The 15,646-nt window shown below is 29.9% G+C and overlaps 1 protein-coding gene and 1 long non-coding RNA gene across 14 annotated transcripts in view; one reads left to right on the plus strand and one right to left on the minus strand.

Annotated features, from left to right (window-relative positions):
• Positions 1-264: 264 nt before the first annotated feature.
• Positions 265-15,646, minus strand: part of LOC550930 (TGF-beta receptor type-1) — a 38,671-nt gene continuing 23,289 nt past the window's right edge. For 6 of the 12 annotated variants that reach the window (XM_026441453.1, XM_026441461.1, XM_026441454.1 and 3 more), the window contains 5 exons: positions 5,264-5,491; positions 4,519-4,752; positions 1,571-1,911; positions 851-1,090; positions 265-756 (listed from right to left, as the gene is read on the minus strand). In XM_026441453.1, coding sequence (XP_026297238.1) covers positions 634-756; positions 851-1,090; positions 1,571-1,911; positions 4,519-4,752; positions 5,264-5,491 — 1,166 coding nt within the window. In that variant the 3' untranslated portion in view covers positions 265-633. Of the gene's footprint in view, positions 757-850; positions 1,091-1,570; positions 1,912-4,518; positions 4,753-5,263; positions 5,492-12,472; positions 12,682-15,646 lie in introns of all 12 variants that reach the window. The other 6 variants (XM_016912686.2, XM_026441460.1, XM_026441455.1 and 3 more) reach the window with 3 other exon arrangements.
• LOC102655018 lies at positions 5,498-15,641 on the plus strand. 2 transcript variants are annotated; one of them, XR_003304955.1, is made up of 6 exons: positions 5,498-7,251; positions 8,393-8,744; positions 14,172-14,249; positions 14,325-14,391; positions 14,486-14,605; positions 15,248-15,641. It is a non-coding gene; the product is annotated as an uncharacterized LOC102655018 (long non-coding RNA). The 2 variants fall into 2 exon arrangements; XR_412030.3 differs by lacking the exons at positions 5,498-7,251; positions 8,393-8,744 and adding an exon at positions 12,826-13,627.

A 15,646-nucleotide genomic window follows, 5' to 3' on the forward strand; every position in this document is an offset into this window, starting at 1 on the left:
TTCAATTGATCGATCGATCGATCGTCGAAGCAAAACGCTTCGATACGCCTCCCGTGTTTCACATGTTTATCCATTGAAATCTATCGTTAACGTGTCTTTCCTTAAAAAAAAAAAAAAAAAAGAAAAAAAAATATCCTTGAGTTATTCGATTATGACCTCTCTTTTGCATAGAATAATTTTATCTTATACGTTCAAGCTTGATATACTCGAAATTAGGGTACGGACTCGATCAAGTCAACGCGATTTAAAGGAACGTCGTCTCGATTTTTTTTTTTTTTTCGTTTTTTTTTTTCGTTTTTTGTTTCTTTTTTTTTAACCAGTCTTTCATTAGGCTCTCTGCTTCAACTTATTAGAATTTTCTCTCTTACCGACCGAATCTTAATCTTAATCTCTTTCTCTCATTTTCTCTCTCTCTCATCTTCGCTCTCGCTCTCTTCCATATTCTCGCTCCCTTTCTCGCGCATAGTAAACGCGGCACTTAAAAAGTTTTATTGCGATAAAAGTATTCTTTTTTTACAGTCAGAGTGTGAGTGTCCATGCGTGTTTTCGAGCACTTCCGTGTTTGTCGTTTATTTTTTTCTTTTCTTTTCTTTTCTTTCTTTTCTTTTTTTTTTTTCGATTGCCAATTTTCTTTCACTTCAGGTCCTCCATCGCGCCATAATTGGCCAGAGATTTTTTAATCCTAAGCGCGGTTAACCTAGCTGCCGCGTTGTGATACCAACATTCTTTCATCACCTTTGACATCACTTGCAATGCCTAGAAAAAAAAAAAATATGGAAAAAATGAAATCTACGTTGGTACAAAAAAGAAAAGAGTAGAAAATGAAATGAAAGGAATGAAAGCCGCATACGTCGATGGACTGCCACCGATTAGGTATCGAAGGCCTCTGCCTGTCGGTGCACACAACTTTACGCATCTCTTCGATCGTCGGATCGGAAGGCACCAAGTCGTAAAACGGCAGCTGATACTCGTCGTGGATCCCGCCGACGTTACATCGCCTCGCGATCTCCCAAAGGATCAGCCCGAGAGCGTACACGTCAGCCCTCTTGAAGGAATCAAAATGGTTCATGTTTATCGTCTCTTCGAGAACCTGAAAGCAAAAGCAACAATACTCAGCATTTCTCGAGAAGAAATTTTCAATTCGGTACACTTATCCATTTCGAGAGAATTAATTTCAAATATATTAATTTAAATAAATATTAGAGCAAAAGATATTTCTCACTGCTTGTGATATACTTATCTTCAAGAAAAATTAAATTATCTATCAGACAATGTTTTTCCTTAGAGAATTTATTAAATAAATTTCTTTAAAAAATGATATTTTAATCTATCATTAATTTTTTTATTAATTCATTATTAAATTATCAAATATTAATATTAATATTTAATTACAAACTGAAATAAGAATGTATTAATAAAATTATATATGAGTATTTTCAATATAAAATTGCTAAAAAATTTTTTCAATTATATTATTAAAATCAGAAATATTCGTTAAAATAATTTTTCAATGAGTACGAACGAAATTATTGAATGAATTTTTTTATTTATAATTTTTTATTTATCTTACCTCGGGAGCCATATATCGCTTAGTGCCGACCCGATTGTTCAATTGTATATCGACGGTGTCTGTTATTACGTCATGTCTGACAGCCAATCCGAGATCACCAATCGCGCATGTGCCATTCGTTTTCACAAGGATGTTCTTCGACTTGAGATCCCTGTGAGCAATGGCGGGCTTCCCTTGAGTACCGACGATCTCCATGTGAAGATGCGCAAGCCCGGTAGCAATCGACAAGGCCATCCTGATCATACCGTTCGTGTCCACGGTAGATCTGTTCAGATAATCGAACAGCGAACCTTTCTCGTGATAATCTGTGATCAACCACAGCTGTGTCCACGTACCATTATCTAAAAGATGCAACATATCTCGGATTAAAGTTCATCAAATATTATTTAAAATAATAGTTATTCGACAATTATTTACAAGAAGCTATTATAATCTGATTTTTTAATACGATGTATAATAATCATTTTGAATAGTGTTGTGAAGATTTTATTCGTTGTTCGTAAAAATATTTTTAACTTAACCTAATTTAAAACTAATATGTATAACATTAGGTTATTTAAAATTTTGTTATTATTCTAATTTTTTTCAGGAATTCTAAAGAAAAATAGAGTTGTCAGAGTTAATTTCATGCAAGTACAAAGGATTAAAAAGAACTTCTATTATTAGTGTAAAAAAAAGCTGAAGTATTCCAATCGAACAGTTTCAAAACAGATCCTTCACTTTGGTTTTATCTCGAATCTTAAAATGGCCGCATGCATCACTATAAATTAAAGTAAAAGGGTTTAGCTGCTCAGAGTTTATTAAAAGTTTTCGATAAATGAAATAAATAACGGTAACTGAAATTAATGTAATTTTACAATCAAAATTCAATCTCATAAATAAAAAAGTTTTAATCGCATAGAGTCTAATAATATTAAGAAAACGTACAATATGACCCATACGATTGGTGCAGCAATAAAAGATAATTTATAAGTCATTAACATGATGATTCCACTGATCTATCTAATGATTCATATAGAGTTCAGCGTCTCGTCGTTTGACCTCGCACTAAACGATACATCAATGATGCTTTCATCAAGTTTAAATATTTTAATATCTTTTGAAAAAAACCTATCCAATTAGAACACTTTTAATCCTTCTTTGATCTATATTTAAAAGATTAAAAAGATCTATCTGTGCGTTTAACAGTTATTGTTATATTTATATACAATTTTATTCAGAATATTTGTAGACAAAAGACCATTTTATGTCCCCTAACAGGGAACTTGATAAAACTTTTTCAACACATAATTAGTGAATAAATGATTTTATATCAAAAATATAATATAAATTTATTTTTTAATTTATCTTTTTTTTTGGAAAGTTACACAAAAAGATAACACAAAAAATTGCATTTTCAAAATCGAAAAAAATAATCACTTATATAATTTAAACATCAGAGATAATTTGCTTTTTTTTTTAAAAATTGGAAAGATCTTAAGCATTTTTATATTTTGAATATAATTAATATAATTTCGTAATCAAAATTTGAATAATAACATCTAAAATTATTTGAAAAATATTTTATTTTAATTCATTAAATGAACTTCATTTTGCGTGAATTTATTTTAAGATCATATCTCGTCTTATTGAATAAGTCAAATTAACCAAATATAGTATACTGCCATACACATCATATAAAATTACAAAAAATACATGTATATGATGACATGATTAACGAATTAGTATATGAATATCATAATATGGATAATTCTCCAAGAATCTGAAGAATAAATATCATCTCAATAACTCAAAAGATGATAATAGTGATCGACAAAGAGACTACAAATTTCTATGAATTATTCGTGTACTATATAACATAAGTTAACTTATCTATTGCTATTGATTTTGCAAACACCTAACTATCATGGTTTACATGGAAATTTTCGATTATCGAATATATATTTTTTCGATTATATATTAGTATATAAATTATAAATTTTAATGGAAATTTAAATATTTATAATTATTTTTTTATAATTTCTTAAATGAAAATTTTAAATAAAAATTCTATGAATATTTTTTTTCCTCAAGAATTTCAAAACATCTTTCAATATTATATATAAATTTATAAAAATATACTATTTTTCAATCTTGATTTTTATAATATGTAGTCAAGGTTATCATTTCAAATAATATTGTGAAAATTTCACTTGTTAGTCGTTTATCAAAAAGCTATTAATAGAAACAGTTAGATTAGGTTAGGTTAGTTTTATTCAGATTTATTGCTAGACAATTGAAAGCTGGTTGCTTTATAATGGAAAATTTGTCCAAAGCTAATGCAAACTATCAAATCAGCTAACAATTGAATGAATTTTTTCTTATTTAATTTTGATTTTAAATGAAATTAAATTTAGAACTAATATAAATTAATTGTCATGTCAAAATTGATCTAATTTCTAGTTTTACAGTTTGGATTAGGTTAGATTAATAATTATATAATAAATTCTAAGAATGATTTAATTTTTAATTGTATTTATTAACATTATTGAAATAAAATATTATTGAAAAATATTATTGAAATCAGATATTTATAAATAAATTTCCAAGAAAAATGAAACAGAAAAAAACTTCTTTACTCTTTTCAATAAATAACAAGATTAAAAAACCACAAATTTGAATAAGTTAATAGTTTAACAAAATTAGCTACGATATTTTGTTCCTAATATATAATATTTTATATTTTTCATAATTTCAAAACGAAAAATCCATCGAATATATAAAAAAAATAATATTTTTAGAATTTTTCCCATAATATCTCCATTGAAATCTCTCTCAAAAAATATTCAAGAATTGAAAATTGTTATGAATTTCATTCGGCCAATAAAAAGTATATATATATTGCTTATATGTTGATACATATATTAAGTATATATACTTATTACATGTAAATCTTCGTATACACGTACCTTTGTTATCAGCAGCAATGAATCCGAGGATATTGTCGTGCCTGAGCATCACCGTCTGGTAAATTTCGGCCTCCCTGAACCAAGACCTTTCTTCACGCGAACTGAAGATTTTCACAGCAACATTTTCACCTCTCCAACGACCACGCCATACCTCACCGAACCGGCCCTTTCCGATCGTCTCCACCAGTTGAATCTGGCGTGCTATGCTTCGCTGTACCAGAAGCGGCAGGCCTACTTAAGAGAGGATGGGCATTGAAGAACATGGATTTCAGTATGATTGAAGATGACACTTGTTCTCGCGTTCTCTTACCAACAAATTTCGATCTTTCTACTTGATTATTATTTTTAACACGCTCGAGACTGGTGGCGCAACATGTACGTCATAGGGATTTTCTATTCTGTGGTGATCGACATAGTAGAGTTGCATTACAGGTATTTTCTATTCTATGGCATACGATTATTATGAAGACTTCTTATTCTACGATGCATATGATCATAGAGATTTTTTTATTCTAAAGTTAGATTAATACATATAGTCATAGAATTTAAAAAAAAAATTTTCTTTTATATATAAATATGTATTCAATACAAATATCGTCCTTATATTTTTTTTTGATACAATCTCGAATGTATTAAAAATAAAAAGATAGCTTTTATACAAATATTTTTATTTTCATTTGTTCAAGTACAAATATTTTTTAATTGGCTACTATGTATATATATATAAAACTTTAATTTGACCTACCTGAGCCACTACCACTGGTAGTCATTTCCAGCATACCCCTAATAGTAACACTGCCCAGGATAGGTCGATCTGGTGCTTCTTGCGAATCATCGCTATTTCCGGGCCTTTCTGGGGTCTTGCGCACATGATAAATGACCATGACCACCACGCAGATGGCGCATATCGGCATTGCTATCATCAAGGCCATTTTCCAAGTGACCCACGCCGCGTCATCCTCACCCGCCGTCACTTTTCCCGACAAATCTTTCGTTATCATTTTATAATGATTGGCTTACGCAAAATAACCATCCCAGAGAAACATGGAACATTCGTTGTGCACATTTTTTTTTTTCTACAAACGGTTAACCTTTTCGTTATCAACCTATTACGGCCATATGTCAAAACGGTTAATTAAATTCAATTAAATTTGTCTCTAATAATATTTCTATTTCTCTTTATTCCTAATATTTCGATTTTTAATTCATAATTTACTAATCTAGAGAATATTGAAAATAGTACTCGTCTGCAAAGGATCAATATTCAATTTCAAATCAACTCTCAACTCGATTTTTTGATCGAAAAGACAACGAAAACATTAACCGTTTCTTCCAGAATATTTTAAACGTAACAAGTTTCTCCAAGTGATTCGAAAAGCGAGCAAAGCGAGATTTTGGAATGAAAATCAAGCGGTACATACGTACAAAATGCGTCAAATTGACGACAAAAGAGGACAAAGGATGCATCAGCCATACATGTTCGAGCAACGTGCTAAAATGATATAAGACATGCTGGATACACCGAGAAGCGTGCAGTAAATGGTAAACAATTTAAAACCAACAGGCGCATGCAGGTTGCAGAAGTGAGGAGATCAGTAGGTCAGGAGCAGGGACAAACTCTTTTGCAATTCTTTATATAAATACTTCAATCGATACCTGATTTGGATCGAATCTTCTCGAATCTTTTCACATTCTCGATTTACGTGAAGAGAGAGAGAGAGTGGGGAGGGGAGGTGAAGAAAGGAGAGAGTGGGGAAGAAGGAGAGAGTGGTGGGAGGAAAGGAGAGTGGGGAAGAAAGGTGAGAGTGGAGGGGGAAGAGAAGAAAAGGTAAGAGAATCGAAGAATTATCCTGAATATAAATATATATATATATATCGTCTGTTTGTTGATTCTGCCTCCTTCCATCAAGTTTTCTGGCCAAAAATGAACCATGTACCGCATTACCTGTACATGCACAATACGATGACGCAATTCGTGCATGAGTCATCGCGTGGCTGCAAAACTTCTTCTTTCACGATCCTCTCGCAGATCTTGGCAGCTTCACTTACCTTGCGGTCGACGGTGGGCATGAATTCCATCACGTGGGTGCTGTTAATCGATTATTATTCCTCGAAAAACCACACAGGGTGTTAAGGCGTAAAGGGAGAGTTCGGATATTTTGTACACGATTCGAAAACATTTGGCATCTTCGAAATTTGAAGAAATGAGAAAAATTAAACTTTTTAATCAATTTCGAAAATTTAATTTTTGGCACGAAGGCAATATTCCCTTTCGAAGAAGATCGATATTGATTTAATTTTTTTTTTCTGATTTTTCGAAACGAATAATCGTTTTCGAATCGAATCGAATTTCGAGGATAATTAAAACAATAAAGAAAATCACTCGTGGCTTAATTTTCCGAAACGAGTGATTATTTTTGAAAATTCTCTGAAATCGTATCAAAATAATTGAAGTTGAACTTGCAACCATTTGGAGAATCAGAACAGGATTACTATCATTTTCTTTTTTTTTTCTCTCTCGATACACAGCAGGGAAATTGGAAAGATCATGGGAACGAGCGGCTGGGCTGATGCCGCGGGAAACAAATATTCGTGGAATCGAATCGATCACAGAGCCGGCGACCGGCGAAAGAACCATCCATCTAGCAATTTCACGATAAGGCACCAAATTGATTCCCACGAGGTATTCGATGAGATGACGAATAACGGTGAGACAGAGGACGAGAATCACAGGTGAATGATTGCGCACGTCCGGATACCCGATGAAAATTGAACAAGTATCTGGGATGAGTGTGTATATGTGTGTGTGCGCGTGCGCGCGCGCGTCTGTACATTTATATATATATGTACCTTGCTGACGTGTATGTTAGTGTGTGAACTCGTATCGTGACGCTTGAAATCTTGATCATGCAGCATTTTTTTCATGTAGAATAATTTTCTCTAATTTCTAATCGTTTATATAAAGATTTACTAAAAACAAAAATTGTGAAGAATTGTGTCGAAATTCACTAAGAATTTGAAATTTTTATTAATTGTTTATAAAGAAATATTGTTCAATCTCGATATCGTTTTCTGATATCTTATCAAGATTCTCGTTATAAATAATATTGTGAAGGTTTTATTTGGCAGTTGTTGTTCGGTAAAAAGTTATTAACAGAGATGCTTCTTCGAAACTGTTTTTTAGGTTAATAAATTAATTTTTGAGATGAAATTAAATTGAAAATTAATATAAATTAATTGATTATTTGCAGCGATAAATTGATTAAAATTAAAATTTAACCTAACCTAATTGTTTCGAAGAAATATTTCTGGTTAATAATTTTTTGATAAATAACAATCACCAAATTAAAATTTTCGCAATATTATTATAGAATGATAATCTTAATAACACATTAAAAAATTATCGAGATCGAAAAATGTCATTATTATTGTATACAATTTTTTTTAATATTATTAATAAAAGGATTTTGAAAATTAGACATAACGTATTTTATTCTTCAATTTATTATATTTTGTTTTATTCTAATTTTGATCCTGTTTCTAAAAAAATTAAAATAATTAACGCTACGTTTCATCTTTTCATATACATAATAATACATGTAATATAAGACCACTGTTCCTTTATTCTATTTCGCATCTAAATTAAATTTCTATAAATATTTCTATAAATGTAATATAAGACCACTGTTCCTTTATTCTATTTCGCATCTAAATTAAATTTCTATAAATATCAAATATTCTTATACGTATATTAAATTTTGCAATCGATCAATAGCTGTAAAGGGCGTCCTATTTTACAGGACGAGAATATTAAAAAAAAAAAAATATCTAGTTACTAACATCATTAACGAGCGTATCGAAACAAATGTTGCAGTGAAAACACGCATCAATAACTAGCCGACTCATCCTCTCTGGATTTAGTGGAGGCTGATATAATCGATGGATACCGCTTTCGATACGTTCCATCATGCCTTCATCAATACTGCGCGAATATACACTTCGTTACTCTGTACAATACATCGCGATGTCGTCCATTTTAGTCAACCTACCGCCACCATTCCCTTTTACATCGCGTCCCACTCTGTTTGCTTTTCATATGATTATTACGCTCATGCTACGAATATTTGCCGAATATCGAACCGAATATCGAGTTATAGTTTTACTTTCTCGATTTATAACAGTTATGCGTGACAAACGTGAACTTTTGTCAAATTGGAAACGAAGAGGTTAGCTTTTTCATTTTTATTCCTTTGAACGAGTCGACGAATCGATTGGAAGTGATAAGATAGTGAAATCTTTAAATGATGTGATTAAACGAAGAATTCGGAATTTAAATGCGTAATTTGTGTTTTATGCGAATGATAATTTTGAAAAACAAGAACGAACTGGATAGAACTCGAAACGGACGTGCGATTCGAGATATAAAATTCCGTATCAAAATATTTTTAGTACATTTCTATTTGGAACAGTCTGATAGAGATAAGTGCGAGACGATTCTCTTGTTCCGTTGATAACACGTTTTTACAACATCGTTTCCGTAATAAGAGTCCATATCCGATATATCTGACGACGTATCGCGACGAAACGTATAGACATTCTGTTTTTACGTTCAATTGTATTCGTTTCTTTTTTCAATTTCTCATTGGACACCGTTTCACGAGATGAAATGTCTTCATTCGACAGAAATCAATTCAAATAGTTTTTTTTTTAGATCCTAAAATAAATATTTTTTTAATATAATTAATCTAACCTCTATTCTTTAATCTAACCTCCATTTCCAACATATAAAACTGCTCTTAAAAAAACTCTTTGAATATATAACCATTGAATTTTTAACTCAATATTGCATTAAAAATAATGAAATTTAAAAATAAAAAAATAAAACTAGAAATAACAAGTGAAAATAAAATTATTTAAAATAAAGTAGATCACTCTTGTGAGCAAATCACGTTGAAGATGCTTTCTAATCCGCATTGAAAACACCACAAATGCAAACACTCGTAGAAGAAAATTTTGTTCATGATTTAACACACTCGAGGCCAACGACGCCACATAGGCGCCTTATGATATCTAGTCAAAACACCTAGAGGCGCCACATACGTGTCTTATAAAAATAAATTGATTTCAGTCGGTATTAAAAAAAATTATTATGTACCAATCTACAAAAAAAAAATTATATAATATATAATATATATTATAATTATATTTAAGTAATTAAAAATTAAGTATTTAAAAATACATAGATTTAAATAATAAAGTAAAAAGTAAATAATACATAAATAAAAATTTTTAATCAAAATTTGGCTTCGAATGTATTAAAATTTTTTTATTAATCACTGAGATATCAACAAATTGTATTCTAAGAAGTTCGAAATTGCAATCGTTTTATTATCGTTCGATGGACTCTCATCTTGAAAACCGTGTGAATTTGACATAAAAAAAAACTCAGACAATTTTTTACGAAGTCTTCTGAAAACGATAGAGATATAAATGGATAAACGAAAACGATAACGAGTGATTTTACGTAATACTTCGTTATTTCTCAACGGAATATCTTGTAACCCAATAATTAGTGAAAATATGATTAGTAAATATGTGTCACGGTTTTTTTTCTTTCTTCGACATTTTTTGTATTCGTGTTCATTGGAATTTTTTTTTTAGATGTTTGTTCTTTTTCGCAATTATACATCGAAATATTTTGAATAAAAAAAAATGTATTTATATTAAATAAATAAAAAAATATATCAAATAGAAACATTTAAAATTACTATTTTTATTTATTTTATGATTGATATAAATTATAATATAATATTTTCTAATTTCTTCAATATAAATTACTTTATCTATGTAATAGACAACATATTTTCTAAATCTATAATCTATAATCATATGTAAATATTGTCCACGTATAATCGCGAAAAAATAGATATCTCGAATTTTATGGGAGATACGTTGAAGCGAATTCTGATTACCAAGTACAAGTGTATAAATTCGGCATTATCTTATCCACATACAGCTTACAAAAAGTATATTATCACCATGCAAGAACTTTCCCATACTATAAAAAGATGCAAGACGATACACAATCTGCCAAGATTGTGTCATCATGAAATTACAGAATATTCACCACGACATCACGTTCCTTTTTGATAAGATTAAGAATGTACGAATTGCTGACGAATTTCAGACGCTAATTTCGCACACCATCTTACGTCCAATATTTGAACTGTTCACACCATAAAATACGAGTAACTTCCAAATCCTATTTACAATTATTCAAGATAGGTGTCGTCACTATATACATACATTTGTATCGGCTCGTTATGTAATTCTTTTATAGTGAAAAAGTGATTATTTAACGATATATATCAAAATTTTATTACGAAAAATTATATTGTGTAAATATATTTTTTTTACTATCTAAAAATTAATAGACAACATATTGTTGACGATGTTTCGTGTATTGACTATAGTAAAGCTATCTCGTACGTTCTTAACCTAAAACGTCTCGAATCTCAAGAGTTGACAAGAACGGTGAGGTATAAGTAACAACATGTATTGTTCAATTCGTTCGAAAATCAATTTCGATGTGTTATTCACTTGATATTGGATATTAATTTGCGGTATAATTTTAAGTAGCAAAACATGTTTATTGCGTAAAGGTCTGTGTTAAACTGTGAGTTATGAAGATCAAACAATAATTAATAATTTATATTCCAACGTGTCACAAAGATAAATGATATCGTAACCAACTTTGATTTATAACAATTTGTTTTCTTAAATTTATGAAAAAATATTATAATTCTATGTAAAAACTATTTTTTTCTACATATATTGATTTCTAAATGTATGTTTGAAATTCAAAAAGGAATAAAAACAAAATAATTACTCTTTGATTTATATTTTTATTCAAAAATTTCGCAGAATCTTCTATCAACTAATAATGTGGTAATGTAAAAAAAAGACTAATTATTAAATCGCGAAATATTTTCATAATACATTTACAAAAGATAAACGTAAGTTACCATAATATAAACAGAATGTCTTATCAAGTTATGTAATGGAACAGCGGCCTCTTTTACAATAATAATGCAAAATATTGAATTTCACAAACAGTTTCTCCGACAACAGAAACGTAGAGCGTTATAGATGTTTCGTGGTTGCTGCATTATGTCGGTCTCGATAGTGAAGCATGAACAAAGACAACGTGTACAAAGGACTTGTATGGGGGAAGATGAGAATACGTGTATGCGACAAGATGATCGCCCAGACAAATCACAAAAAGCATCGAAAGTCGATAATCGAAAGCCCAAAATTTCATTTTTTCCTTGTTTATTTATCTCTTTTTTATTTTTATTCTATTTTTATCGAATGCATTTTTCCAAGATCGTCGTTGCGAAGATTTCTTTTAGATTCGATTATACAATAAAAAAATTTAGTTTATTGTTATTTTAAAACAATTTTCTATTTAATTTATTCATAAATATTTTTATAATAACACAAGTATAATGTTAATTTGATTTTTCAATTTCTGATGAAAATTAATTTTATTAAATAATTTTATAAATTTGTAACAACGAAATAGAAACGAAAATAAGATTAATCGATATTTTTAAACTAAATATATATCCTTCAATTTTCAAGTTTATTGATTAATTTTAACATCCGTTTTATTCCATCGCTGAAATTCAAATTCGTCCGTTAAATATTATTTGCTTTTCTTTTTCTCACGATTTCTTAACGTTCAATTCGCTATTCAAAAATTTTGTGAATTATTCATCAAGAATATTTATTATTTAAATGAATTTCCTTATGGAATTGTATAGGAAAATTTTTTTTCTAACTAACGTGAAACAAGTCGGCAAAAATTCAACAAATACGTCGAACCTTGAAAAAAATCTCGCATCAATTCGATCGATCTTGGAAGTGTAAACGTAGCGGGCGGAAGCTGTACCTCGTTCGAGGTAATCGACCAGTCGGAAGTATGGCCCACCTCTGTACTCGTGAGGAGGAATAAAGGGCATTAAGTTGAGATTGCAGAAGTCGGAGTGATCGCAGCAGGCGATCACGGATACCATGTCACCTGGACCGTGTAGCGTGTTATTCGTTGTGCACCAGTACGAGTAATCGGGCGCCGGGAAGAAACGCACCTTATCGTAACACCTGAGAACAATTTACATGACTTCCGGACCAGAATATGCATTTATCCGTATCGCCGAGCTCAAAAAGAGGAAACCGTTTTTTTCCACGGTCCAATATAAGAAAAAGACGGTATTTCATTGTACGATTATTCAGATATATATATATACTTTACTTTATTTCTACTGTGAGAATATATAATTGCTGTTTAATCGTCTTGATTTCGAAATATATTCGTCAGAAAATATGCAATCGTTCTATTCCATTTTTAGTGCTATTACATGCATTGTAATTATTGAGAATAGTGAGAAAGATCGACAATGGGTATATAGAATGATATAGAATGATTTAGAATTAGTATAACCTTCCGATTAAATTGTATTGTAAACAAACAGAATTCTGTTGATTGAAGATCTACGTCAATGCTGTAAAGTCATCATTCTATTTCACTTTGTCTCGATATGCTCAATATTGTCGATCTTTGTTATTGTCCTCGACCAATGACAATGCACGTGATGGCAGGACAGATGGAATAGAGTAAAAACGTAGCCATCTTCTGGCGAATATACAGTACTAAAAAAATATTTTCTATCCTATGGCATCGTATTTGTAAGTGTTCAAATGAATTTTAGAATAGATTTGTGGTAGATTCGGAAATACTTTTATATCTGTATATAGTTTTCTCTATTCGTCGGAAAAAAAGTGATGTTAAAATGAAAAAAGTGACCTTAAGATGAAAATTTAAAAACATAACCTGTTTTCTTTTTAATCACACTTTATACGTATGTTGTAAATAAGTTACAAAGAGAGAAAAATACAAATCGCAACTATTTTCTGCTTTTTTCATTTCTCTCTCCGTTTTTCTTCTTCGGTATTCTTTCTTTTCAACTTTGTTGACTCGATGATAAATTACTCCTATTACAAGAGTTATAAATTCGTAAGGGCACACCAGAATATAACAAGTAATCGGGTAAGTTCGAGAATTAATCATTAATAACTTGCGATCAAGTAATAATTCACGTAGTTCCCTTTTTTTTTTGTTTGCAAGTAATTTGACTATTAAGAGACGGTATTATAATATCGTTAACCTCGAACTCTACAAACGCGTTATCCCGCTAATTTCTTTTCATAATTTCGAAGAAAAAGTTTCACGAAATTAATTTTTTTTTTCTTAGTAGGATACTCTATTTTGAAATGTTTAAACAAATAAGCAAGATATAAGAATTTTTTCAAAAGATTAAGGTTAGATTAAATTAAATTATTAAAATTCAGAATTTTTTGACTTGATTATAGGTTATGTAATTTTAAGAATAAGCTTTCAAATGCTTCAAGATGGTATATCTCGTTAATTTTATTCTCATTATCATTCTTTATACGATTTTAAATTACGAATGATCGTAAATCTATTCTAAATAAACAATTGACTTACAAATTATTTCTATTTACGCAGAATTAGACGAAAAGAAAGAAATAGATATCGCAAAATTTTTTAACTTGATTTTTTTTTTTTTCAGGAACAATCGTGCAACAAGATACCGTTTTCAATGAAAAATATTTACACGTTCTTTAAAAAATAAAAAACAGATCGTTCGGTATGATATACATTAGGTTAAACAATGTAAATAACAGTTTCTTCTTCTTTTTCTTCTTTTTTTTTTTTTTTTTAGATTTTGAGAAGAATTACACACAAATTATACAGATATATACAAGAATTTCGTAAGCTGCGAAAGAAAAGTTAAGATAAAAAATCCTCCAAGTTAAAAATCTTGTAAATAATGTAGAATTAATTGATAATTATTTTACCAAAGTTTATTATTATTTTTTTTAGGATGCTTTCGCGTGATATTCTGCATACAGACAATTCACGACAGCGAGGGATTTATTAAAAAAGATTGAATTAAAAAGACGTGCAGAAAATGGATATAATAATAGCTACATACTACATACGGTAAAGAAAAACGAAGCGTGGGTGCAAGATTTTATTTCACGTGTCGGATTTGTATAAATAATTGTATTGGAAAAAAAAAAAATTACAAAAACGCGGTCAACTTTACCTCCAAATACTCGTATTCAACAGATCAAAAAATCAATTTTCTATAAATATTTTTAATAACTAATCTTAAAATTTTCTTTCATTTAATTTTAATACGAGAAAATACTAACAGTTCATAAAATTACATTATTGTCTCATTATTATCGACTATAAAAAAAAAAAAAATTAACGTTCCAAAAAAATTCGAGTATCAAGAGGTTAAAGAGACCACTGTTCAACGCTCGTAATAGAATAATATAATTATCGTGCAATTAAGCGTTACTCGTTTAAGCGAGTTAACACAACATCGAAGCTTTAATTGCCTTTTCAAGGTATCGAACGATATTTAAATACAATTAAAGATATACAGTTGCTGTTATCGATAATATTATTTAAAAGAAAAAATATTTATCAACTAGAAAAATACTAATACTCTTAATGCTTAGAGATTTTATATATCGTCTCACACCCGACCCTTCGAAATTTAAAATGATTGATAAAGATGACACAGATTAACAGTGTATAAAAAATCTAATAGATTCTTTAACATTATTACAGGAGGAGAAAAAATTAAAAGGGAAACGGGACGAATCTAAGAATTGCTGTATACTCCATTTTCTAAGAGAAACTGAAGAGAAATATTTACAAAAGATGTCCTTTTCGCAAGGAGCTGCGTTTATCAGTATCTACTACAATGTCTACTTTCGTTAGAGAGTGCAGAGAGATATATATATATGTATACATGACAACATGCTACCGGTGCTTTCCAAGTTCATTCGGGAGGACTTCCTGGCCCCCCCGAACACTTGTAAGCGAGAATATACAGGAGGAGAGTACCTTGAAGTAACTAGAACCTCCATAGGTGGCAAATATTTTCATACTGTCTTTTATATCTTTGAAAAAAATTGTCCATCATTGTTGCGTTATTGCTTATTCGAGATATAAAAAAAAAGAAAC

This window comes from Apis mellifera, linkage group LG6, assembly GCF_003254395.2.
Source record: "Apis mellifera strain DH4 linkage group LG6, Amel_HAv3.1, whole genome shotgun sequence".
NCBI lineage: Eukaryota > Metazoa > Arthropoda > Insecta > Hymenoptera > Apidae > Apis > Apis mellifera.